At 42.2% G+C, this 27,649-nt stretch overlaps 2 protein-coding genes across 2 annotated transcripts in view; both read left to right on the top strand.

Annotated features, from left to right (window-relative positions):
- Positions 1–2,126, top strand: part of egfra (epidermal growth factor receptor a (erythroblastic leukemia viral (v-erb-b) oncogene homolog, avian)) — a 58,948-nt gene extending 56,822 nt beyond the window's left edge. The window contains exons 27-28 of the mRNA XM_060868236.1: positions 38–131; positions 690–2,126. Coding sequence (XP_060724219.1) covers positions 38–131; positions 690–1,048 — 453 coding nt within the window. The 3' untranslated portion in view covers positions 1,049–2,126. The remainder of the gene's footprint in view (positions 1–37; positions 132–689) is intronic.
- Positions 2,127–4,689: 2,563 nt separating this feature from the next.
- npc1 (Niemann-Pick disease, type C1) lies at positions 4,690–25,983 on the top strand. Its single transcript, XM_060868224.1, has 25 exons — positions 4,690–4,824; positions 12,301–12,429; positions 12,662–12,768; positions 12,891–13,054; positions 13,653–13,820; positions 13,999–14,248; positions 15,076–15,161; positions 15,783–16,147; positions 16,232–16,458; positions 16,871–16,971; positions 17,082–17,184; positions 17,572–17,761; positions 17,906–18,088; positions 19,091–19,205; positions 19,336–19,463; positions 19,938–20,072; positions 20,197–20,286; positions 20,381–20,571; positions 21,806–21,921; positions 22,734–22,863; positions 23,122–23,322; positions 23,596–23,827; positions 23,953–24,066; positions 24,507–24,669; positions 24,770–25,983. The coding sequence occupies exons 1-25, from the start codon at positions 4,753–4,755 to the stop codon at positions 24,850–24,852; spliced, it is 3,843 nt and encodes a 1,280-aa protein (XP_060724207.1). The 5' UTR covers positions 4,690–4,752; the 3' UTR covers positions 24,853–25,983.
- Positions 25,984–27,649: the final 1,666 nt, after the last annotated feature.

The raw sequence follows: 27,649 nt of genomic DNA, 5'->3' as shown, positions 1-27,649 counted from the left end.
TTAGTGAGTAACGCTGCTGTGTTCGTGTCCGTCTCAGGCTCTCGTCCCCGTTCGTGAGAACAGCATCATGCTGCGCTACATCCCCGACCCCACCGAACGCTTCCTGGATGGAGATTTCCAGCCTGCTCCAGGTAAACAAGGGTCAAAGGTCATGTCTTCATGGATGTCACCGCTCAGTATGCGCATGCTTTTTATGTGCCGCCTTTTTCAGACTAATCAATCAGGGTTTGGGTTTAGACGGGACGACAGGATGGAATGATGCTGAACTGGTCTACATTCTTACACATTTACTAACATAGCAGTCTATCGGAGAGACGTGTCGTCATGGCGCTCGTTTAACGATGCCGCTGTGAATCATATCGTCTACACACGTCACCATTCACACACAGATCATATGAGTTTGACGCAATCCATGATCAAGGACATAAAGGTCATTAACAAATAGTTTAAATAAAGTGTGTGTGTGTGTGTGTGGGGGGGGGGGGGGGGGGCATGAGGCAGAAGTCAAGAACCTGGCATTAATGTTAAAGTTTTAAAATAAGACTTAGGACTTACACAAACAAATTAAAGTTTGACTTGATTATATATAATATTCAGGGGATGGGGACCTCTGCTGGTGTGGAGATAAAATGTCCTGGGTGGACGTGACCCTTTCATTAAAACTCTTTAAATCTCTTTTCTCCAACCAGAATACATGAACCAGAACAGCAGCTCTGTGGTCTCGGACATGTCCAACCCCATCTATCAGCACCCGACGTCTTCAGCCCTGGACGAGACAGAGGAGGAGTACCTGAACTGCTTCAAAAACCCAGCCACCGTCACTTCTCCTAACTCCGCCCCCGAGTACCTAAACACCTCCCAATCTCAGCCGTTTTCCCCCTTCACGTCCAGCCAAAAGCAGCTGAACGGGCACGGGCACGGCTACATCGCGCAGAACAGCATGGACAACCCCGACTACCAGCAGGACTTCTTTCCTCTTGGGACCAAGCCGAACGGTCACCTCCCGGCCGCCGAGAACTCTGAGTACATGGGCGTGGAGGTGCACTAGCACGAGTCAGGAGGGGGCGGAGTCTGTAAAAGCCACTTGATTGGACTTACAATGGCAGAACGTAGCAATGTACCGCAGTGCTTTGGTGGAGGCTTTAAACTACCATGAACTTCTTTGGAGATGGAAGCTGTGACAGACTCACATCGATACGTCTCAGAATTTTAAACCTATTCAGAAGTAGTCTTACTACCTACAGGATTCGAGAAAAAACTCGAATCACTGCTTATTTCACTCCCAGGGCCAACTCTTTTCCGTAGCCTTCATTTTAGTTCATTTTCTGTCAGAACCGACTTTAAAAGACTTTTTTCTGTATTTTTATCCTTGTCCATTTCCTTCCTGTTTGAGGTTTTATACCGATTGGGAAAAGACTTGACTGCGGCTCTGTAGAGAAGACAACAACCTTATTGTACACGTGTGGAGTTCAGAACATCACACTTAATAATGTCATTTTTTTTGTATGCATCCGAGTAGGTTTGAATAAAAAGGTTAAATCGATAATATTTCTCTAAAAAAACAATCGAACAGCAGACTTAAAGAAACCTGTCGTGACGCTGCCTTCTTTCAAACCGTCTCACAATCAGACTCTCTACTCATCATGTGTCGTACGTCCAGACTTTGTCCATTAGCGCATCCAGCTTCCCCTCTAGCATCCTCTGAGCTGGACACCGAAGCCACACGACAGCAGGATCAAACTCGGCCGTGGTTTTCTCTCCACTCTTCCTCACGTCTATTACAGTATGATATACGAGCCGTGTACGGTCACGCGTCTGTCCTCCCCGTCTGGTCTGTACATCAGTTCTTGTCTCGTCAAGTTGTTGCACTCAGTCGTCGTCAAACTGTTAGAAATGTTTTAAAGGTTGCGCTACGGAAAAACATAAAGGAGGCTCGAAGAGAAATATGTGATCGTGTACAGTAAGATTCTTTTCTTCAGCTTTTGTGTTAAAAAAAAAAAAAAAAAGCTTAATAAGATTATATTGCTAATATTGATAATATTGCTCCTTGACGTTTCCATGTATGCCCTCTCGACTATAATTATTACTTTTAAAAAGTAAACTAAATAAAGTGTGTCTTTTGTACAGGTCTCGTTTGATCATTTCTCCCTATCACATTGATTTGCTCAGGATGTTCTTAAAAAACATCCGTCTACTAAATAAGGAATAAGACTTGAAGGTGTGGTATAAGAGGAAATGAATCGGTGGTTGGGGATGTGATGTAGCATGATGTGTGTTTATTATTTACTCTAACAAAATGTCTAAATTACTACAAATTATGGATCCACAGATGATCCTTTCGTCTTATTATCAGCATGTTCCTGTTCTGATTTATTTTTCTAGCATCTGTCATGTCTCACTCCACAGCGGTGTAAATATGAAGCGCACATGAACGTAGACACTCGGGAATTTATTGGATTTAATTTGTAGTGTTTCAGAAGTATTTTTGTTTTTCCTCTAGAATATATGGGGCAAAATATTCATAGAAAAGTTTAAAAAAAAACAAAAACTCATTAGATTTTTTCCCACACTGATGTTTGTATCATGGGGGCACGGTGGCTTAGTGGTTAGCACGTTCGCCTCACACCTCCAGGGTTGGGGCTTCGATTCCCGCCTCCGCCTTGTGTGTGTGGAGTTTGCATGTTCTCCCCGTGCCTTCGGGGGTTTCCTCCGGGTACTCCGGTTTCCTCCCCCGGTCCAAAGACATGCATGGTAGGTTGATTGGCATCTCTGGAAAATTGTCCGTAGTGTGTGATTGCGTGAGTGAATGAGAGTGTGTGTGTGTGCCCTACGATGGGTTGGCACTCCGTCCAGGGTGTATCCTGCCTTGATGCCCGATGACGCTTGAGATAAGCACAGGCTCCCCGTGACCCGAGGTAGTGCGGACAAGTGGTAGAAAATGAATGAGTGAATGAATGAATGATTGTATCTTCAGAGTAAATGTTGACATCAAACACATTTCTGCTCTCTGAGAGTGTTTGTTCGTTAAAGATCCATCTTCAACACTAAAATTCTGTGAAAGGTTCTCAACAGAGAAAAACACACATCTAAAACACTCCAGGCTCATTTTAGATCAGACTCACAGTCAGAAAAACAACAGAGTGTAAACTCGAGTGCTGAAGACAGTCCTGTGGTGGAAAAATGACAGCTTTTTACCTCTTGTCTGTTCCGTTAAGGCCGTTAATACTGAGTGTGACTCGAACGAGCTCGTGCGTTAGAAGAATCAGATTTAATATAAACCAGAAGTGAATCAGAACTACGAAATGAATCATTACGTTACTAACCAATCAGAAGCGAGATGCGTCGAGGTGCTTAATATTTTACCTGAAACTGAGTCACGTCCTGTTTATGCAGTGAGTTTTTATTGGAAGTGTATCTCACGGTTCTGTAGTTTCTCTCACCAGATCTGATTTCCTGAATGAAATGATTTAGCTCATGTTTAAGATATGAAGTCACACGTGTGTGGAGGTCTCTATAAAATGAAATAATTTTATAAAACCGACCATGGTTGCAGGAAGTGGCTGCTACTCACATCATGCATGTCTTTTGTTATTTTTAAGCTGAAATGAGTTAAACAGGTAGGGGAGGTTTTCAAGCTTAGAGAATATCAGCTAAAGATAAAATCCATGATGTGGCCAAAAGTATGTGCGCCCTTGACCGTCACAAACATACAGTATGTAGTTCTTCTTCAAACAAATACAAATATGTCCACATACTTTTGGCTCTATAGTGCAGCAGTTGAGTTGCTGGGGTTGCAAATATTGTAAGTGCAAAACTTATAAAACAGTCTATATATTTAGTGTGTGTGTGTGTGTGTGTGTGTGTGTGTGTTTACTTAACAGTCATGACTTGAATGATTCACTCAATTTGAGGTAGAGAGGAAAATTTTACTGTACATTATAGTATTGTATAGTATAGTGTTATTTATGTCTGTACCTTTGAGAGTCACAAACAGCTGGAACTAAATTCCTTGTGTGTGTGAACAGGCCAATAAACCTGATTCTGATTACAGAGCATCTACTGTTGTGTAATTACTGCAGAGGAAACACCAGGGGGCAGCAGAGATTTACTTTAGAGATTTATAGTCATTTTTGAAAGTCATGAAGGGAAAATACCCAAAGATCCAAGTCATGGTGATTGTATATAACATCTAATGACCTGTTCCGATAATAGGAAGAGATCATATGACATTAATAATAAAAAAGGAAACGATTTTAATAATAACACATGAGTCAAGTGCTCATTACAAGTCATACAGGAACAACAAACACAGCAATAATACTAATCATAACATGTGCAACAGTAGTAATAGTAGCTGTTGTAGTGATATAACGTGTACGATTATTATTATTATTATTATTATTATTATTATTATAATACAATATTATGACATTTGTAATCAATTATGAAATACAAACTAAATATGATTCAGAAATTCATCATAATACTCAAAAGAGTAAAATATTTCATGTACGATTTCAACCAAAAAAAAAAAAACTTTTTTACTTTTTGACCATCTTCATAATGAACTGATTAAATAATAATAATAACAAACCCATGTTAATCAGCTCGATCCGACTGCGCATGCGCAACATTCCAGACGCTTCAGCTCCCGCGCATGCGCAGTCAGGATGGCGTTCGCGTATTGACAGATGATTACAGCGCGAGCGCTAGTTCTCAGACCTGCTTGCAGAAGCGCAGGAGGGCAGAAAGATGACTCTTTTGAGAATAACCTCCATTTTAGGGCTGTTAGGAGTTCTAATTTTACTCTCCGAGACGTGGCAGGTGAGTTTTGTATCTCGTAAAGCTTTTATTTTGCTGCTGGATGTAAAAAGTCACTAGCTCTCGCGCGCTAAAACTTTATTAGCGTTATTAGCATCTTATGCTAAATAATAATATCAACGGATCTTTCTAATGTCGTTTTTTTTATGTATTGACGGCACATGTTTGTTAAACTTTATAACAGAAATCCACCAGGAACACGTACTGACTCTTAGCTAAAGGATTAGCTTCGTTTGGATTGCATTAAAGCTGTAATACGTCATATTTATATATGTTTTTTCTTTATATATTTCTTGTACAAATAACATAAATGATCTTAAGGACACTATAAAAAAAAAAGGTATAAGCTTTAACGATCTCATCAGGAGCCTGGGAAGTTTTCCTGTTTGGAAAACTTTGGGAAATTTCCGGGCCGGAATATTGTTGTGTATGTGTTTGAATGAGTTTCATGTGGACAGCGTTTAGCTCAGTGTAGATCCTGTATACAGGGATTTGTGTGCATGAGTGGGAATAAGGATGCAGGTTTAAACATCATACGCACCTACGTAAATTTTAAAAACTTCATATTTGTGTAAAAAAAAATGGACTTAAGTTATCAAATGCAACTTGTGGTTAAGTGGTGCAGATTTCCTGAAGCCCAAAGAACCGGGTCTACGTTTGTAGTTGTTTGTTGTTACGTTACTTAGTATGTTACCCATGTTATCATCATCATCATCATCATCATCAGTGCATCTTGGGAAATAACAACATGCTGTTCATCAGCTTTGGGAAATCCATTCTCTAAAGTTGTGAGTTAGTTCTTCTTCTTTCTCTTTCTTTCCGGAAATGATCTCCTGAACTCGAATTAGTCGCCGTATGTGTGAGCGCTGGGTGGAAATCCTTCCACTGACTCGACACTGAAGATGGTTTCTGTGTCTGACTCAGCTGATCACACGCTTACAGAGCAACATTTAGTCCTCGTGGCTTCCTTCTTATCAAGACGCGTTGCGAGTTTGAGCTTTCGCAAGCAGATCTTTCCCAAGCTCAAGTTTCTCTTTGAAGCACATGGTGCATTTGTGTGCACCGTGGACCAAGATTGACAGACTGACCTGTTTGAAGTTGTGATTTGTTAAACAGATATTTTCTCAGGGTTTAATATTCTTCTTCGTTGATGTGCAGCAAAAATCCTCTTTGCTTTATCAATGTGGACAGATTTTTAATGCGGTTTATCTTTTCTACAGCATTTTATTTAAAACGTTACTATAGCAATGTTTACATTCAATGAGGAAGTGTGTTCTTTCATAACAGAATCAGAATCAGGTTTATTGGCCAAGTGCGTTGACACACACACAAGGAATTCGGTTCCAGCTGTTTGTGACTCTCAATAGTACAGACATAAATAACACTATACTATACATTTAGCTTGGAATATACAAGACAAGGCAATACAGACGATGTGAGACGATATAGACAGTACGAGTAAATATGAATACAGAATATATGACTGATCAGTTATGTACATAAAGTGTGAGAAGTGCATGGTAGTGCAAATAACAATATTGTGCAACATTATGCTTTTTGTACAAAATACAGCAGCAGTTGTGTGTGTAACGTATACAGATGATGTGATGACTGACAGTTCTGATAATGCAGTACTTATAGATATGAAGCAGGGAATATAATTATGGTGAGGTGTTAATCAGGGTGATTGTCTGGGGAAAGAAACTGTTCCTGTGTCTGGCAGTTTTAGTAACCAAAGCTCTGTAGCGCCTGAGAGAAGGGAGGAGCTGAAAGAGGTTGTGTTCAGGGTGCGAAGGGTCAGTGGTGAGTTTTCCTGCTCGGTTTCTGGTTCTTGTATGGTACAAGTCCTGGGGAGTGGGCAGGGGGCATCAATTATTTTTTTTCTGCTGTTTTTACTGTTGCAGTCTGTTCCTGTCCTGTTTTGTTGCTGCTCCAAACCAGATAGTGATGGAGGTTTGTGCACAGGACAGACTTAATGACTGCAGTGTAGAACTGCATCAACAGCTCCTGTGACAGACCAAACTTCCTCAATGTCAGTAGGTTACTGGCCTGCTTATCCAGGGCTTTGTCCTCCCCTCTGTAGGCATCTTCCTTGGCATGTCGAATTTTTTTTCAGTTTGGCTGTAAACCATGGCTCGCTGTTACTGAATTTGCAGAAGGTTTTGGCTGGCGCACACACACGTCTTCACAAAACCCGATGTAAGACGTCAACAGTGTCATTTCTCAGTTCCAGCTTCAAAGATACTCCAGTCATTTCAGTCAAAACAGTCTTGTAGTTTCTGCTTTGCCTCTCTGGTCTTATCACGGTTTTGATTACAATCTTAGCAGATTTTAGTTTCTGCCTGTATGTTGGAATAAAATGAACCAAGCAGTGATCAGAGTTTCCCAAGGCTGCCCGGGGTACAGAGCGATATCTGTCCTGACTAACTATTATATATGAAAACATGGTTTGGAGTTATTATTCTGCTTAAACTACTGAGATTGGCAAACGATTACAGTGTCTAAGTTATTAATGGATGTCATTGTCACATGCTTCTTGAAGGTTTAGTGTTAATGTTGTGGAACATCTGAGTGAGAGACAAGTTAGTTCCTGTTCACACCTACGCTGTATGTGATAATTCATTTCCTTACTAGTGTCTCTCTCTCTCTCTCTCTCTCTCACAAAATGTAGCCTGGCATTTTACTCCTCCAGCCTGACATTTATCTCAGCTGGAAAAATTTGAGTCTTTGAAAACGCTTATAAGTTGTAGGACTTCTCTAAAAGTTAGAGGTTTCCAAACAACAAGTCCCTGTGTATGAGACGTTACTGTAGAAACAATAGTTTACCTTTTTGCTGACCAATCAGATTTTAGATTTTAGGCAGAGAGACAGATAAAAAGACAGAGGGAGATAGACTGACAGAGAGACATACAGGCAGAGAGACGGATGAAATGAGAGAGAGAGAGAGAATAGATCAAAGAGACATACAGGCAGAAAGACAGATAATTAGGCAGTGAGAGAGACCGAGACAGGTAAAAAGGAAGAGAGAGCAATAAACAGAGAGACAGACAGATTAACTGAGACAAAGAGACATACAGAGAGACAGACAGAGGTTAACTGAGACAAATAGACATACACAGAGATAAACAGAGAGACAGACAGACAGATTAACTGAGACAAAGAGACATACAGACAGAGAGACAGACAGATTAACTGAGACAAAGACATAGACAGATAAACAGAGAGACAGACAGGTTAACTGAGACAAAGAGACATACACAGAGATAAACAGAGAGACAGGCAGACAGATTAACTGAGACAAAGAGACATACAGACGGATAAACAGAGCGACAGACAGGTTAACTGAGACAAAGAGACATACAGACGGATAAACAGAGCGACAGACAGATTAACTGAGACAAAGAGACATACAGACGGATAAACAGAGCGACAGACAGGTTAACTGAGACAAAGAGACATACAGACGGATAAACAGAGCGACAGACAGATTAACTGAGACAAAGAGACATACAGACAGATAAACAGAGCGACAAAGAGACATACAGACAGATAAACAGAGACAGACAGATTAACTGAGACAAAGAGACATACAGACGGATAAACAGAGCGACAGACAGGTTAACTGAGACAAAGAGACATACAGACGGATAAACAGAGCGACAGACAGGTTAACTGAGACAAAGAGACATACAGACAGATAAACAGAGCGACAGACAGGTTAACTGAGACAGAGAGACATACAGACAGATAAACAGAGACAGACAGATTAACTGAGACAAAGAGACATACAGACGGATAAACAGAGACAGACAGATTAACTGAGACAAAGAGACATACAGACGGATAAACAGAGCGACAGACAGGTTAACTGAGACAAAGAGACATACAGACGGATAAACAGAGCGACAGACAGGTTAACTGAGACAAAGAGACATACAGACAGATAAACAGAGACAGACAGATTAACTGAGACAGAGAGACATACAGGCAGACAGACAGAGAGACTGTGAATGGATTGAAGCTGACCCGGTTAAAGAAGTGGAAAAGCACGAGTCGACAGAACCAGTTAAAGCTACTACCAGTGTGCTTAGTGTGAACATAGTGGTCACATGTCAAGCCTGAGATCATGCAGAACTCTGCAAATTCAAATCCTCTTCTGAAACCGAGTCAGCTGCAGGGCGAGAGCTTCAGGAGCGTCACTTCTCCTTCACCCTGTCTAATCTATTCATTAAAAGCCCATCAGCTGAAGTCAGAGAGTCAGTGTTGAGCAGTCAGACAGTTTATGTTGTCAGGATGTTAACAGAAAGCTAAACAGCACAAACTGAGACAAAGCTCTAGAAATTCCGGCTTTCCAAAAGCCAGCGAGAGTTCAGGAGGCTTAGGACCGGAGAAACTGCTGGAGGAATACATCCAGCTCGAATTACAGAATGACGTAGGGGCAGGGTGGGGCGATGGCGTGATGAGGAAATCTCTCCTGATAAATGACATCACAATGCACTTTCCTGGATCTGTAGTCGTTTTCTCTTTAGCCTCAGCTCAGAGACAGAAAGGAAAGGGAATAAATGTGTTCGGTCTTTGGCTTTGAGGTCAGCATTCGAACATCACATAATCAAAAGTTACTCTTTCATACTCAATCATGTGACCACAGTGTGCGAAAACCGAAGCTGTGTGTTTTCTCCGTGTGTTTGTTTTTTCAGGGTTCCCACTCTTTTTCAGAGACAATTTCCAGGACATTTCAAATTTAGCAAAAAAAGACAAGACTCACAGATTCACGGCCTAAAGTAATATGTTCTTCTCTCCAGAAGTCTTAAAAACAACGTACACTTTATGGCTATTACTTAACTATACTTTTAAAGACAATTTGTCATGTGAATCGCACATATTAATACCCTTTCCTTTCTCAGGCCAATCCCGTCATGCATGCTTTAGTTTGCTGTGCTTCCCCTTGCACATGATATTCAGATTAACAAGGTTAATATAACCTGCTTACCCGTCACCATTTGCTGAAAACATTCGAGCACTTAAACCATTCCTAGCACCTGAAACCGCCAACACAAGACAGCGTCGTCCGTCACAGCGAGATTAAACAGCATAACAAAAACTCAGCGTCCCTGAACAGAGCGCTTTCTGTTACTAACGTTAATTGTTTCGACCAGTTTGTAAACTGTTCTTTAAATGATCAAGAACATTTAAAAATAATAATTTTCCAGGACAACAAGATTTTTTCCAGGACAATTTATGTTTTCTCTCATTTTCCATGTGTTTTCCAGGACTGGAACATTAGTCATTAATTTTCCAGGATTTCCAGGTTTTCCAGGACGCGTGGGAACCCTGTTTTTGTTTATGTGCCGAGGGGACATTCCGCTTTTGACTCCACTCATAAATGTAAACCATATTCTAATGAATTTATTCGTCGACACGTGCAGAGATTTTAAAAGTATTTTCACATCACTTGTTGACCACCATGATGTCCAGCATTCGTACTCCTGACATCACAGATCTCCAACCTTAATGTTTCTGACGTCACAAATGACCGACGCTGTAAAAGCTTTAGGAGACCGCAGGGCAGAGATCGAGCAGATCTTGTAGATCTAATTAACCTTTATCTCTCCTCTGACGCGTATTAGTGCTTCATCTAGTGGGTCTTCTTTATATGACGCTGCTCGAGTTCTTTAAACAGTATACACACTTTATTCATGCTCCAGTACTGCAGTACTTTTAAAAAAGCAGCTCCTTCCGTGACGCTCCCACCACCATGCTTCACTATCAGTATGATGTTCTTGGGATCTACACACAACCCTTCTTTCTCCAAACATGACAAGCCAAAGGGTTTTTCTTCCAGAGGCATCCTGACTTACGTGATGAATAGATGCGCATGAGACGATGGCGGTTCAGTTCATCGCTCATCACTCTCTGCATGACCGTTGTTCCTGCTGCTTTCAGGTCGTGGCCTGTCTGGGGATGATTACTTTTGCTTCCATGGCCTTCACACTCGTGTATTGTTAAACTATTTATCCTGTCATTGATGTTTAAGGTCTTCGTTATGACTCTGTACCTTTTTCCAGTTGAAGGTTGTGTTGTTTGACCTTTTAGAAATTTAGGAAGCTCCTTCCACCTTCACCATGATTACGTGAAATATTCAAAACACTGACAACACATTTGTACTTGCTCTTTGCTCGTCAATGTTTATTTCCTCTTATTTTTAAATCTAGTTCTACTCATAAAGGTTATATTCCGCAATCTCTTTTTATGGGCGTTCAATTTATTTGATGCAAAACGCTTTCGTTTCCAGGTGAGAAACACAATTACAAACAAGGTAAACAACTATCTATGTTTTTTCTAAAAAACATTCCTGTGTCTAATAAGTACAGTATGATATAAAGGTAAGATTTTAAAGAGGAACTGGGAACAAATACCCACATGGCATGATGTACTGTGCAGCTGCCATAGCGACGTAGATTTACAAGAAACACAAACACACACACACTGGATTCTATAATCCAGGATGTGTGTCACATCACAATGTGGAGTTTGTTAATGAACAAAAAAAAGTGTCACGTTTGAATACTAAAGATAAAAATCTGAAAAAACGTGACTTTAATAATATTTTTATTTAATAAAAAGTAGCAAAAAAGTTTTTTTATTTATTTTTTTATTTAGATATTTCATTGATTTGAGATTTTAGGACCTAAAAATCATAAGTCTGCACCTGTGACCTCTCAGAAACATGTAATTTATTACTATCAGTGTTCTATCATATTGTCAATCACTGTGTCTGTCTGCCCTCACTCTCTTTCTCTGTGTCTGTTCTCTCTCACTCTTTTTCTGACTGTCTCTTCTTGTCTCCCTCTCTGCCTGTCTCTCTCTCTCTCTCTCTCTTTCTCTCTCTGCCTCTCTTCCCCCCTTTCTCTCTCTATCTCTCTCTCTCCCCGTCTCTACCTCTCTCATTCTTTCTCTCTCTCTCTCTGCCTCTCTTTCTTCCTTTCTCTCTCTGCCTCTCTCTTTCTTTCTCTCTCTCCCTCTCCCTCTGTCTGTCTCTCTCTCTCTCTCTCTCTCTCCCTGCCTGCCTCTCTGCTGCCCCCCTCTCTCTCTCTCTCTCTCTCTCTCTCTCTCCCTGCCTCTCTGCTTCCCCTCTCTCTCTCTCTCTCTCTCTCTCTCTCTCTCTCTCTCTCTCTCTCTCTCCCTGCCTCTCTGCTTCCCCTCTCTCTCTCTCTCTCTCTCTCTCTCTCCCTGCCTCTCTGCTGCCCTCTCTCTCTCTCTCTCTCTCTCTCTCTCTCTCTCTCTCTCTCTCTCTCTCTCTCTCTCTCTCTCTCTCTCTCTCTCTCTCTCTCTCTCTCTCTCTCTCTCCCTGCCTCTCTGCTTCCCCTCTCTCTCTCTCTCTCTCTTTCTCTTTCTCTCTCTCTTTCTCTCTCTCTCTCTCTCTCTCTCTCTCTCTCTCTCTCTCTCTCTCTCTCTCTCTCTCTCTCTCTCTCTCTCTAGGTGAAGGCACAGCACTGTATCTGGTACGGAGAATGCGGCAACTCGACTCTCCTCCCAAGTAAGAAGTATAACTGTAACTACACAGGAGCTCCTAAACCCCTGCCTAAAGAAGGACAAGACCTCTTGCAGGTATTTAACTCCTGTCTTTACGTTCTTTTGCATTCAGGCCTTTTCTAATAGAAGCAGCAGAATAACAGAAAACTCCAGCCATGCGAATATCAGAAAAACCGATCAGTATAAAAGCTTCTGATATCCAAAGCAGTGGTTTATGATTCACTTGCAAGTTTCAGTTTGTGTTTTTGTTGTTTGTTGTTTTTGTGTTTCTCATAAAGTCTTATCTGATTTCTATGCTTGCTTGCAGGAACTTTGCCCAGGTTTGGCCTTCGGTGACCACAGTGTCTGCTGCGACACACAGCAACTCCGTACACTGAAGAGCAACATCCAGATCCCTCTACAATACCTGTCCAGGTTTACATCCATCTTCTGCTTGTATTGTTCCTTGTTCCTTTTATGGTCTCTCATAACCTGTTTTATGAGCTTTAGTGACTGATTTCTGTCCTTTGTGCTACTGTTTTTCTTTCCCCTGTCAGGTGCCCAGCATGTTTCTTCAACTTCATGACCCTGTTCTGCGAGCTGACCTGCAGCCCCCGGCAGAGCGAGATCCTCAACGCCACCCAGTTCTCAGCCGACCCCGTCGACAACAGCACCAACGTGGTCGAGCTCTCGTACTACATCAGCCAGGACTTCGCTAACAGTGAGCATTCTGATTGATCTGAAATGTGCCAAGACTTAATAATGAATAATATTTGAATAATATTGTGTTGCAGTAGTTAATGTAAACACAACCACTGAGTTTTAGGAGAATTGCTTAAATATATGAAGTAACTGACAATTTAATCTATTAATACAGTTTCATGGGGGTCACGGTGGCTTAGTGGTTAGCACGTTCGCCTCACACCTCCAGGGTTGGGGGTTCGATTCCCGCCTCCACCTTGTGTGTGTGGAGTTTGCATGTTCTCCCCGTGCCTCGGGGGTTTCCTCCGGGTACTCCGGTTTCCTCCCCCGGTCCAAAGACATGCATGGTAGGTTGATTGGCATCTCTGGGAAATTGTCCATAGTGTGTGATTGTGTGAGTGAATGAGAGTGTGTGTGTGTGTGTGTGTGTGCCCTGCGATGGGTTGGCACTCCGTCCAGGGTGTATCCTGCCTTGATGCCCGATGACGCCTGAGATAGGCACAGGCTCCCCGTGACCCGAGGTAGTTCGGATAAGCGGTAGAAGATGAGTGAGTGAGTGAGAATACAGTTTCATCTAATTGGACCACGTTTTTTTTTCTTCTTCTTCTTCGATTCAGATATGTATAACGCGTGTGCGGACGTCCAAGCTCCATCCAGCAACGTGAAGGCTCTTAGTTTGCTGTGTGGCCGAGACGCGAGTCTTTGCACCCCCAATAACTGGATCCAATACATGTTTGACATCAACAACGGTCAGGTTCCCTTCGCCATCGATCCCGTCTTCTCAGGTACACTCACTAACAAAACCTGTGACTGACCATGAAGAAATGTTTCATATCAGTGTGATTTTTATTTATTTATTTTTTTAAAACTTTGGTCAGTTCAGAATATAAAAAAAAAATCAGCTTAGGAGATCTGTTGGAATTTTTCCAACCTGGTGACGTTCCTGTATTCGATCCCGTCCAGGTGCTCCACCCTCTGGCATGACCTTCATGAACAACCACACGTTCGGCTGCACCGAGTCTCTAGACGACGGCTCAGCACCGTGCTCCTGTCAGGACTGCAGCGCTTCCTGCGGGTCCGCACCCGTCCCTCCGCCGATCCCTCCTCCGTGGACCATTTTTGGCTACGACGCCATGTGCGTCATCATGTGGCTTTCCTACGCCGCCTTTCTCCTCGTCTTTGTCAGCACGCTGGGTTTAGCCTGGTGCTTCCGGTGAGAACAAACACAGGCGTGAACAGATCACCGTGAGTCGTCGTGAAAAGATCTGATCTGATACTATTCATGTTCCAAACACAAACACGTGTCTTCACCACTAATGTTTTAAAGCGTCAGCATTTTTTTAAGTACGTTCTGTTCTTTTTTTTTCCCAAGTCACGTGGTAGGAAGAAAAAAAGCTAATTAGGCCAATACTTAAAAATATTCTTGTTTGCCGTAACCCGACCGACCCTGTCAATTTAGGACCGACTCTTTATTTATTTATTTATTTATTTTTATTTATTTATTTATTTTTTTGCTTTAAGTTCGACCGACTTGCCGGTTGTAAATTTGCGTTAAGACCGACCATTTTTTTTTTTACTTTTCAAACAACTAATACAAAAGCAATAAAATAATATCAACGGGTTCGGGCACCATAATACATCTAAAAGATTTATTAAAACAGCTCGACACGGCTTTAACTTGGCACGAAGTTCTGGAAAAACTGTGCCCAGTATCAAAATGAGGTTTGCAATGATGCGCCCGAAGGCACGGGTTGAAGACCCAGTCAGTGACGTCACGATATGCTAATTTATTAAAATTCATACCTACGTAATCACCATCACCAAAATTGTATTTATTTTTTAATTTTTTTTTTACATTGAAACTTGAAAAAAATATAGACCTACCTACAGACCTTTTTTTTTTTTTTTTTTAATACTGTTACTGCAAACCAAAATATTTTTAAGGATGGCCTTAGTGTGAACTTTAAGTAGAAAAAGATGAACAGATCAAAAAAAAAAAAAAAAAATCAGCTTTCATCTTTTTTTTTCTTTGCTTTTCAGGAAAAGGGAAATCACGTCGGAGTACGGCCCCATCCAAGACAGCGGCGAGCCTCTTTCCCTGAACAAAGACCCTGCCGGCTCATCCAGTAACTACCCCTGCATGTCACTAAACAGTAGATAATATCTTCATGATTTAAACCACAGCGACATTCATTTGTTTTGATTAATTATCTAATAACGGAATATAACAGACACAATATAAAACATTCTAATAATAAACATGTGGATACTCGATCGTCGATATGTTAACGAGTCTCCAGCGTCCACCAGCCAGTAACGAGTGTGCTGCAGGTCTAGCTAGGGTTTTATTTTGGATTTGTTTTGTTTTTATATCTAATAAATAGAGTGAGATAACTCAGGCTCATAAAAGGAACGTTTGCGTGATCGCCGTCGTCGTAACGAGCGATCACATGAACTGACTTGTTCCACAACAACTATAAACATAAAAAATACGACCTGTATATTCATACATATAAATGCCACAGTTGCTGTGGAGGAATAAAACACACTTCAAGGACATTCTGTTGTAAGAAAATAATTCACGTGATTTCGTATGAGTTTGAGCTGGGCAGCAAAATGATTTAATCGTTGTCGATTATTTCCCTATAACAGAATGTCCAGATGTTTTGTTTTTACACTGAAAAATATTGCGTTCAGAAGCACGAGAAATCTAATATAGCAATCAGAGTCCATTTGTTTCATTTCAGATGAGGTGACGTGCTGCGAGTCTCTAGGTGAGCGCTTTGAGAATTTCCTACGTCAGGCCTTCAGCTGCTGGGGCTCCTTCTGTGTGCGCTGTCCTGTGCTGGTGATCGTCATGAGCATCGTGTTGGTGGTCATCTGCTGCCTGGGTTTGAGAAACATGAGCATCACCACCGACCCGGTGGACCTGTGGTCGGCCCCACAAAGCCGCGCCAGGATGGAGAAGCAGTATTTCGACGAGCACTTCGGCCCGTTCTTCCGCACCGAGCAGCTCATCATCACCACGCCATGGACCAACTGGTTCACGTTCGAGGGTCAAACCGGCGACATCCTCTTTGCACCCATCCTGAACATATCTCTGCTGCATCAGGTATTATTTATCAGCTAATAGAAACCAATCAACGTTTTCTGCCGGTTAACGTCCGCGTTAACGTTCTTATCTCCTCCCACTAAGATTCTGGATCTTCAGACCGCCATCGAGCACCTTGAGGCCGACTTTAACGGAGAGAAGGTGACCCTGAAGGACATCTGCCTTTCTCCGCTGGCTCCTTACAACAACAACTGCACCATTCTGAGCGTGCTCAATTACTTCCAGAACAGCCATGAAGTCCTGGACCACATCAACCGCGACGAATTTTATATCTACTTTGATTATCACACCCACTTCATGTACTGTGTGAGGTGCGTTCTGTATATTTAATCTATATATACGTTTATATAAAAAGTCGTGTTTAAGTACATTAGATGCAATAGTTCATTTAATTATAACAGCGTATTATAATTTTTGTGAATTTCCGTCCTTTTTTAATAGCGACTTGAAAGAAACCGTCCAGAACGAACCTTTCAATTGATATAATGACGTCTAGTTTATTGACTGGGAGAAAAAGTAACGGCACCCTATAAATGGCTGCAGGCGTTTACGTGTGTCTGTGCTAGATGGTTCACTGCGGTGGCTGAGCTGCGTTACTGGACGATTCTGCTCTTTTATTTGCTTTATTTTTTATCTTTTTATGTGAATGTTATGCTTTGTGGTACACAGGAACACAGAAACCTTTCTCTTGCTTAATGTCTTCACCCTCTACTCTTGCTCTAGTTCCCCGATTGCCCTGGATGATACCGGACATTTCCACGACCCCTGTATGGGCACTTTTGGTGGTCCTGTCTTCCCTTGGCTTGCCCTCGGAGGTTACGAAGGTCAGGAACTTTGTTTTCTTTGATGATAATTTAACTGCCTTGTCTTCTGTTAAATAAACTGTTATTTCTACAATAAAACATACTCTTCTTGTGGCGTTTTCCCTCTTTAGGCACGGCGTACAACAACGCCACCGCTCTAGTGATCACCTTCCCTGTGAATAACTATCTCAATGATACAGAAAAGCTGGGCAGAGCTCTCGCTTGGGAGAAAGAGTGAGTGTTTCTGCATTTCTGTTTTATTACGAGACTCTTAACATGAGACATAATGTAGATTAAAGCTGCAATAAGCGTTTTTTTTTTTTTTTTTTTTTAAATATATATACTTGTACCTAGATTCTGGAAGATTTAAGCCACGACCTCAACACAAATTTATTAAGTGGTTGAGTTTAAAATTTTTTAAAAAAATAAATAAATAAAAAGCTCCTGAGGAAGTTGAGGAACAAGTCTTGTTCAAGGTCTAGTTTAGTTCTGCACTGAGATTTCAATTACTTCCAAAAAACCCACAGCGTTACCACAGTCCCCAGTTTAACCTGCATGTTCCTTTTTGTTCCTCTTTTTTTTTTTTGTTTTGGTTTTTTTTTTTCTTTTGAACTTTTTCAGGTTTGTTACCTTTTTAAAAAACTACAGCAACCCAAACCTCACGATCTCCTTCAACTCGGAGCGCAGCATAGAGGACGAGATCAATCGAGAGAGCAACAGCGACATCTCCACCGTCCTGATCAGCTACGCCACCATGTTTATCTACATCTCCCTGGCGCTGGGGCACATCAGGAGCTTTCGCAGCCTGCTGGTGAGTTTCCTGGACGATTGCCGTCGACGGTTTCTGGCAAAAAAAGACAGCAGCGTCGTGTTTTTGTCTAGCACCAACTCGGGGAGGTGTGGATGATGATTCCACATGTTCATGTGTTTATTTATTTTTCTTTTCTATTCCCAGGTGGACTCGAAGATTTCTCTGGGTATCGCCGGCATCCTGATCGTCTTAAGTTCAGTCGCATGCTCTCTGGGAATCTTCAGCTACGCCGGCGTTCCCCTCACTCTCATCGTCATCGAGGTCATCCCCTTTCTCGTGCTGGCTGTAGGAGTGGATAACATCTTCATCATCGTGCAGACCTTTCAGGTCAGTGTCCTGCGGAGCCACACGGATAGCCGTGATAACCGTTATCTTCTCAGCCCGGTTCAACAGCAACACTTCTGAGGATCAATCAGGTGCAAAACATCACATGCTTTTGAAGCTGCAGTCGCTGTAGAGAAGTGCAACTCTATCAGATCTCGGTAGATCCCAGGCACTCAAACCTTTAAGTTTCTCTTCTTCTTTTCCGTTCCTGTACCCAAAAGTATTTGTCAGAGGCAGTACTGTATGGAGGTTAATGCGGTTTTGTTGGAGGAAAAGAAGTCATTTCATGACCACCACAAGAACAAAAGTCTACAAACGTAGACCTGTGTGCGTGCGTGTGTGTCTGTCTGTGTGTGTGTGTCTGTTTGTGTGTGTGCATGTGTCTGTTTGTGTGCGTGTGTGTGTCTCTGTGTGCGTGTGTGTCTCTGTGTGCGTGTGTGTCTCTGTGTGCGTGTGTGTCTCTGTGTGCGTGTGTGTCTCTGTGTGCGTGTGTGTCTGTCTGTGTGTGTGTGTGTGTCTGTTTGTGTGCGTGCATGTGTCTGTGTGCGTGCATGCGTGTGTGTGTCTGTCTGTGTGCGTGCGTGTGTGTCTGTCTGTCTGTCTGCGTGCGTGTGTGTGTGTCTGTCTGCGTGCGTGCGTGTGTGTCTGTCTGTGTGTGTGTGTCTGTCTGCGTGCGTGCGTGTGTGTCTCTTTTTTTTTTTTTTTGCCGTTTAACACCAGCCTATTTATATATTTATTAGCTCATATTTATTAACACTGCATTCGTTCATTCATCTTGTTGAAAGAGAGAAACAGCAGAAGCAGTACACAGTAAAGCAGTGACCTTTGTGATGACACCTCAATCATAAGATGTTGCTGAAGCTTCCAGTATTTTGTTGCACCACTATATGAGTCACATTAAACATAAATAGTTTAATAAAATCTTTTTTTTTTTGTTGCTGTATTGACATCAGCAGTGAGATTGTGGTCATTAACCTGGCTGTGTTTCCTCTTTTTCATAAACAGAGAGACGAGCGGATGGAGCATGAGGAGCTGCATCAGCAGATCGGCCGTATCCTCGGAGACGTCGCTCCCAGCATATTCCTGTCCTCTCTTTCTGAGACTGTCGCTTTTTTCTTAGGTGAGAATCTGCAGGAGACCCTACAGGTTAATCCATAGCATAAAAAGTGGTGGGTCTCAATCACCTCGGTCCAGGTTTGAACCCGAATGCCGGTTGTTTTGCATTGACTCTTGACTCTGTTTCTCTGCAGGAGCTCTGTCCCCAATGCCGGCCGTCAGGACGTTCTCTCTGTTTGCCGGCTTGGCCGTCTTTATCGACTTCCTGTTGCAGATCAGCTGCTTTGTCTCCTTGCTTGGTCTGGACATCAAAAGGCAAGAGGTGAGTGTCTCAGTGATGTGTGGACATAGAGATGTGGACAGCTTGTAGAAAGTCCAGCCACTTTGATAATTAATAGGACAATTTTTTTTTTTTTTTAGTTTAATGCTGCCAAAGTGCGTTTTAATTTAATTAAATTTTTTTTCCAATCACTTCTTTCTCCTGAGGTGGATTTATACCAGACCACTTCCTGCTCTTTCATCTTGCCACATCTAATTGATTTACCTGCTGCTTTTCCCAAACCCAAGCTCGAAGGACTGATTTGTATCTGTAGCTTCGACCCCCCCGGTGCTCCGAGCTTCTGCTCGCCGTTTGTTTGACTCTTCGTACCGTCACGCTGCATGATGTGCGATTGTTGGCACAATTTTGGCTCCTTTTGTGGTCCAAAATTGTCCAGTGGCCTCGTTTACTGCAAAAGGTACAATGGAGATGAAACTTATTTACGTATTTATTATTACCGTTGTTCTCCCTATTCAGAAAAATCGCCTGGACATCCTGTGCTGCATCAAGCTGTCTGACCGGCAGGAAGGAAATAACGACGGCATCCTCTATCGCTTCTTTAAGAAAATCTACGCTCCCTTTATACTGAAGGATTGGGTGCGCCCCCTGGTGGTAAGACTAATACAGTGCTCACAGAAAAGCCGGATCATTTTCGTATTGAACCGAAAACGAATTTTTACACTAAAAGCTGGTCAGAGGTCAGTAATATGTATCGAAATGCTTCATGTATTTTAAGGTTGCTGTGTTTGTGGGAATGCTCTCGTTCAGCATAGCCGTCACTGACAAAGTAGACATCGGACTCGACCAACAGCTGTCCATGCCTGATGTGAGTCTGAACGTTCCGCTCATGATTAACAGAAATCTAGCTGAAGATGTGATTGATGGAGTGTTCACTTTGCTCTGCTCTGCATGTCACGCAGGACTCGTTCGTGTTGCACTACTTTGGGAACCTGACGAAATACCTTCATACCGGACCTCCTGTCTACTTCGTAGTGAAGGACGGTCACGATTACAGCACCTCGGAGGGACAGAACCAAGTGTGTGGCGGCGTGGGCTGCAACAACGACTCGCTCGTGCAGCAAATCTACACAGCATCGCTCATAAGTGACTAGTACGTGACCCTCAGCTCAAACATTTTCAGCCTAAAATGAGTGGATCAGCCGGTACGATACATGCGTAGTGTTTAACATCTGCTGGAAAACAGATCTTTCCTAAAAGTTGCACTTCCACTTAAACAGCTATTTCAGACCACACCAGGTGCTTTAGTGGTAAAACACTGAGTTAAACACACACACTCTCTTTCTCTCTCTCTCTCTCTTTCTCTCTCTCTCTCTTTCTCTCTCTCTCTCTCTCACTTTCTCTCTCTCTTTCTCTCTCTCTTTCTCTCTTTCTCTCTCTCTTTCTCTCTCTTTCTCTCTCTCTCTTTCTCTCTCTCTTTGTCTCTCTCTCTCTCTCTCTCTCTCTTCCTCTCTCTCTCTCTCTCTCTCTCTCTCTCTTCCTCTCTCTCTCATTCTCTCTCTCTCTCTCTTTCTCACTCTCTCTCTCTCTCTCTCTCTCTCTCTCTCTCTCTCTCTCTCTCTCTCTCTCTCTATCTCTCTGTCTGTCTGTCTCTGTCTCTCTCTATCTCTCTGTCTGTCTCTCTCTCTTCCTCTCTCTCTCTCTCTCTCTCTCTTCCTCTCTCTCTCATTCTCTCTCTCTCTCTCTTTCTCACTCTCTCTCTCTCTGTCTGTCTGTCTCTGTCTCTCTCTATCTCTCTGTCTGTCTCTCTCTCTCCCTCGCTCTCTCTCTCTCTCTCCCTATCTCTCTCTCCCTCTCTCTCTCTCTCTCTCTCTCTCTCTCTCTCTCTCTACATTCGTGATTCGTGCACATGACTAACACCCATCGTCCTTTCTCTTTATTTATACACTGTTTACATTTCAACCCATAATTTTAGCTGCACAGCAGCGTGTTAATACGATAGTGACGCCTCAGTAAAAGAGAGAAGCGCATGTTTCATTTCCTCACTGTCTCGTGTCTCAGTTTTTATCGCGCCGTGTCGTAATCACTCAGCCTGCTTCGGCTGTAACCATCCCCCATATTTCGAAGGCTCAGCTGTACAGATTGCTTCATACGAATGAGGCAAGCTGTCCAGCAGAAGCAGTGACCGTTTATACCACTTTTTTATTTTTTTTTATTAATGTGGGAGTCACTATTGGGTCTAAAAATGGATCCAGTGCTTATGCAGTCGAAACCTTGGAACACGTGCGATAGATAGTGATGAAATGCTGATTCACTTAGAAACACCAATACAAACGTCAATACGTTAACAACTCAAGGTAACATTGCTGACTTCTTTATGGTAACAGCACGAAGATAAGCACGACCCCGTCCTCGTGGTTGGACGACTACTTCGACTGGGTGAAACCTCAGTCGTCCTGCTGCCGATACTACAACTCTACTGGAGCCTTTTGCAACGCCTCAGGTAAACCATTAGCCACTGAGTCAACACCACCCTAGGACCTAGCAGACAGAGGTCATGGTGAACAGCTGAATCTGTGCGATCATTGGGTTCTTTGCTCCATTTAGAATCGGGGTGTTATAGATGCTCGCGTTGAGTCCGTGCTCTAAACTTTATCTCCTCAGAGATTAAATCTGCAAGATCGGTCGATGTTGTTCTCTCTGGGACAAAGAATGAAGCTCCAGCACAAAGTCAATGCACATTTAAAGAGAAATTAGATAATAATACATTAGTGCTGTACTGACAGACTAGTATGTGATGTAGGACACCAGACACTGAGGATGTTCGTATCTACGACACACTTCTCTATGTATTTTAATTACCTGACGATGATCTCTAGCCGGACAGAAACATTCTGGTTAGCGATCTCACTCTCTGTTCTCTGAGATGAACAGACGACCTGCCTGGTGTTCCTCGTTGCTCATTTAGCTCTCTAGCTAAACATCTGGCTAACGATGCAAATTCCTCAAAAAGGGTCAATCTTTCCACTACCATTTCCCTTCCCACCAAATTTGAGAACAATGTAATGCCTTATAAAAGAAAAAAATGGTTAAAGGGCTCATGTGAATCTATCTATCTATATATCTATCTATCTATCTATCTATATATATATATATATATATATATATATATATTTTTTTTTTTTTTACATATAGAAATTATATTATCATGCTCTCTGACGCTTTCTCCTGATTGGCTGCCTGCTCTTGTCTGTCTTTGTGTCCAAATTTATCTTAAGAGTAAAGTTGCTGTGTGTGTGTGTGTGTGTGTTGCAGTTGTAGACCCTTCCTGTGTGCACTGCAGGCCTTCGACTCCCAGTGGCAAGCTGAGACCTAACGGCACTGACTTCATGAGGTTCCTGCCAATGTTCCTGTCTGATAACCCCAACATCAAGTGTGGGAAAGGGTCAGTAAGACTTTAGCGAATACACAAACAGCATGTAGTAAATATTTCAGACCAGAGTTTTCATATTTAAACACAAGCACCGTGTCAGACGCGGCCTGTCGATAGATTTCCATCTAAGAAAGCTACACGAAGTCCGTTAATGACGTCCAGACAACGTCTGGGTCTCATCAGCTAATGGCTCATAAGATAATAAAAAGATTAGCGAAGTCCTGTTTGTGTTTGAAGCGAGCGTTAATGTTCCCCACTGATCTCTCGTAGAGGTCATGCTGCCTACAGCAGCGCTGTAGTGCTGAAGGACAACAACACCAAAGTGGGCGCCACCCATTTCATGAGCTACCACACCATCCTGAAGACGTCTGCGGACAACATCGATGCCATGAAGATGGCCCGAGAGCTGGCCGCTAACATCTCGCTGTCCATGGGGCTGGAGAACAAGACGCAAGGGGTGTTTCCTTACAGGTAAACGCAGGCACCAGATTAAGAACATGATCAGAAATATTTATTTCATCCCTGACCTCAGCACATCCTCCTATCAGTCATTTTACAGGTCACTGTAGATGTTATAAAACAACTGGATCTTTTTTCTGTACTTGGCAACCGGCTTGGCATTAAGACGTTTAAAGCACACGCCGTTATTTCTTTTTTATTATTGTATTCCTGGTGAACTAAATAAACAGAATCTTGTCAACGCACCACATTTAAGTGAAAGCTCGAACATGATTCCTTTTTCAGCGTGTTCTACGTGTTCTACGAGCAGTACCTCACCATCGCCCACGACACGGCGCTGAACCTCTCCGTCTCCCTGGTGGCCATCTTCGTGGTCAGCACCGTGCTGCTGGGCTTTGAGCTCTGGTCGGCCGTCCTCGTCTCGCTCACCATCGCCATGATCCTGGTCAACATGTTCGGTGTCATGTGGCTGTGGGGCATCAGCCTCAACGCCGTGTCCCTCGTTAACCTCGTCATGGTGAGTTTAGGGGGGGAAAATAAAGCTTAAGGTGAAATATTGTACAGATTAAAGGATAGTCTTTGTTTAAAATGGCAGGAAGTGGTGGTGTGGGTTAACATGTTCTCTCTCTCTGTGTATATTAGAGCTGTGGTATATCAGTGGAGTTCTGCAGCCATATCGTCAGGGCGTTCTCCATCAGTACTAAAGCCACACGGGTGGAGAGAGCTGAAGAGGCTCTGGCACACATGGGCAGCTCTGTGAGTCTCTTCTATGTAAATCTAATCATTCAATCGTCTGCGGATCGACAGCCAACATTCTCTTCTGCTCTTCAAGCTTCATCATCTTCTTTCTCTGTTTTTTTCTTTTTCTTTTATTATCATTATTCAAGCTGCATGCAGTTTAAACTCGGTCCGTTGATTTCCACTGAATAAGAAATGGCGAAAAATTTTAGTTTAATGTTTTAGACCCTTAACGTTTAAAACTTAACATTTGAACCTTCTGTCACTGGACTCAGCATTTAGCTGCTCTGCCTTACCACGCTGTAATACATAGACTTAACTAGAGTATCACTTAGTTCTGCCCTCTGAATTTCTTTGTGCAGTTTGTTGTGATGAAATTTACCTATTTAGTTCATGCCATGAGAGAACGCTATTTAAAAAGTAGCAGGAATCTAAACGCTTGTCTTGTCTGTCCGCAGGTCTTCAGCGGCATCACCTTAACCAAATTTGGTGGGATCATCGTCCTGGCTTTCTCCAAGTCCCAGATCTTCCAGGTCTTCTACTTCCGCATGTATTTAGCCATAGTGCTGCTGGGAGCGACTCACGGCCTCGTTTTCCTGCCAGTGCTCCTGAGTTACGCAGGTACGACTCTTCCTGTCTATCGTCTGACTGGTAAGAGGGCGGAGGTGTAATTGAGGAGAGGTGAAATGCGTATTTTGACCTGTAACGTTCTCGTCTGCAGGTCCGTCTGTTAACAAAGCTAAGGTCTTGGCAGCACGGAGCAGGTTCACCGGGACAGAGCGCGAGTATCTGTTTGCTAACTGACAGCACAATGGAAGCTGAAGCATCCACAAGGGACTGTGTGGGTACAAAGGCTATCCACATACACACTAACTTACACATGCACACCCACCTCGACTAAGAGATCCTAACTCAGGACCCCCGCTCGGGAAGACTCTCGTACACACGCTCACACGCACGCACACACACACAAAGAACAGCCAGCTTGGGTGATTAACAGGCGGTCGGTCCTGTCGACAGAAGAGCCGAGACTCACTAATGAATCCGTGTTCAAGCTAATTTCATAACAGAATTCTGCAAAGATTTTATACAACAGGATGCAACTGAAACTGCAACTGATCTGTCGCTTTATTTATTCTGGGTTAACGACGTACGGCCTGGTTTCATTAAGGGAACTCGTCAGGAAGGAAAAATTTTTTTTTTTTTTTTTTTTTGATGTTTAATTCAAAGCACTGATTTAATTAAATTGGTTTAATTTATGGGATGAAATGTACATGATTCACACAGGATTTTTTTTTCATTAACTATTTTGGGAGACTCACTTTTAAGGAATAAGCTTTATTACTTTACAAAGTAACAGGGTTGCATAACTCCATTGTAGAAGGATTCGACTCGCATATAAACTCATGTGGTACATTTACACTTCACCTTTAACGAGCTCGGATCCGGATTCAGCCGTTACTGTGAAGTGCTGTGGTGGTGTTTTTTTTTGTTGTGTTTTTTTTTCTTATCTTTTCTCCTAATACCTCAGTGATTGAAAATAAACATAACCTGGATCCATTTGGGAGATTTTCATGAAGCGTGTAACACTTGCACAGGAAGTCTAAAGTCGTGAGTTTTACAAACCTTACAATCCAACACCATGGTGTGTACATGTATACATTTTTTTTTTTAAGAAGTTATGCACAGTTAGCGTCAGGTCTCGGTGTGCACGTACGCACCCTGACGCGACCGCAAGACCGACGTGTCGATCGAGAGACCCGAACTCTTCGTGAATGTTACTGCTGAGTCACAGAGATGGAGTTTGTATTTTAACTATTTTTTACTGACTGTTGCGATTTAAAAAAATACTGAAGAATTGTTCATGACTGCATTCCACTGTTTATAACACTTTAATATTTGTATGATGATTTATTTTTTTTTTTTTTGCAATAAATAAATGCCACTAATTAGTAGTTCTGTCTGATTGCCATCACTGTTGCACTATTGCGTTACTGTATAGTGTTGGAGTTCACTTTATATCACTAGATACACTATATGACCAAAGGCTGACCGTCATGGGCCTGGATTTTTTTTACAGTTTTATGTTCTATACTGTGGCTGAGCTGATTTAAAGGGGAAGTATGCAATCTTGTCATTAAGAAAAAAGGTTCTGCAGGTGGGTTTGACATCTGAACACTTTTCCCCCCTCGTTCCCTCCTCCACCTTTCCCACTTAAAGGTGAGGTGCACGATGTTTGAAAGACAATGTTGACATTTGAAATCACCAAAATAAACACGCCCCTAACCCAAATGGGCGTCACCCCTGTTTTGATAGCTCCGCCCACACATACATACGTAACCCAGGCAACTATTATGGCAGAACCTGCTGGGGCGGCTGACCGAGGGGATATTTTTATCAATAAATGAACACAATGAGTAATACTATGGTGATACAAATGTGTTTTTGTAGTACTGTGTGTTGTACTGTGAAAGGTTTAGCTCCGTTTCACGCAGAAGACGTTCAGTTCTCTTCAGCAGTGGAAAGCTGATCCTATATTAACACGTGTCCTACTTCTTTCCTTATCGTAAGCCTTTTTTCTCTTTTCGTTTTTATCCGTTTTTATACACCATGTCAATGTTTCAATCTCTTTCTGCTAATGTCAGACATGCGTGCCGAACACTCTCTCCGCCGCATATTGACAAGACACGCCCCTTTCTGCTCATTGGCTACACGTTTGTTTTGTTTGTCGGCCCGACTCGGTTTTCTGAAGCATTTTTCAAACATCGTGCACCGCACCTTTAAGGTTCATGTTTAGAAAATGACTGACGGTAAACTTTCCGGCCCAGAAATCAATTCTCTGAGTAGGTTTTCTCAGTCAGCATTGCTGAGGTCATGGCATTTATATTTAAAAGATAATTCTCATGTTGTTGTTCCAGGATCTTTGTACATTATATTATATAATAATAATAATAATAATAATGTATTTTGATTGCACCTTTTACGTCCTAACACTTTTTCCCAAAGTAAAGCAGGTTTAATGTTATTCTCAGAATTATCTGCTGCTTTTTTTTAACGAATCATTAAGTAATAAGTAGCACACGCACAGCTCTCGCAGTAAATGAAAATGCTGTAGAGGTGAATGCGATTTTTATTTTTCCTGCTGTTTAGTGCAGTAGATTAGAATAGAAACACTGGGTTCTAAAAGCTATCATGACTTTCATTTGTTGTTGCAGGGAAAAGAAAAGAAATCAACGCTTTCTTTAATAAAATCATTAAAATGATGATGATGATGATGATGATGATAGGGTGTTTGTTTCCTCTCTTTCCTTTCAGGATAAAAAGCCTTTCCATCAAACAACTACTTCATCTTTCCATCTATTTTAATCTGTTATTGATTTTTTTTTTCTCCATTCCCTTTAATTCCTCACACGTAATTACATCCTGTATGAGATTTCGTATCCGAACAGAAGCACCGGGTCTTCTCAGATCACCTGCATATAAACGCTGCGTTTCAAACTCAATTGAATGAATTCTGTGTGTGAAAACTGACCTGTTCTTGCAGTGCATTGTGGGTAAAATATACAGTACACACCCCTGGCAGCAAACAATGACATACTAG

Source organism: Tachysurus vachellii, chromosome 1, assembly GCF_030014155.1.
Source record: "Tachysurus vachellii isolate PV-2020 chromosome 1, HZAU_Pvac_v1, whole genome shotgun sequence".
Taxonomy (NCBI): Eukaryota; Metazoa; Chordata; class Actinopteri; order Siluriformes; family Bagridae; genus Tachysurus; species Tachysurus vachellii.
The sequence above is the reverse complement of the archived record's forward strand: the minus strand, read 5'-3'. Positions and strand labels throughout refer to the sequence as shown.

What these genes read in the sequence shown, in the direction of transcription:
- npc1 (XM_060868224.1), top strand. Translation starts at nt 4,753, where the DNA reads ATGACTCTTTTGAGAATAACCTCCATTTTAGGGCTGTTAGGAGTTCTA. An exon ending in CAGCCAGGACTTCGCTAACA is followed by an intron (nt 13,055 to 13,652) that starts GTGAGCATTCTG and finishes TCTTCGATTCAG; the next exon opens with ATATGTATAACGCGTGTGCG. An exon ending in ATTGGGTGCGCCCCCTGGTG is followed by an intron (nt 20,073 to 20,196) that starts GTAAGACTAATA and finishes ATGTATTTTAAG; the next exon opens with GTTGCTGTGTTTGTGGGAAT.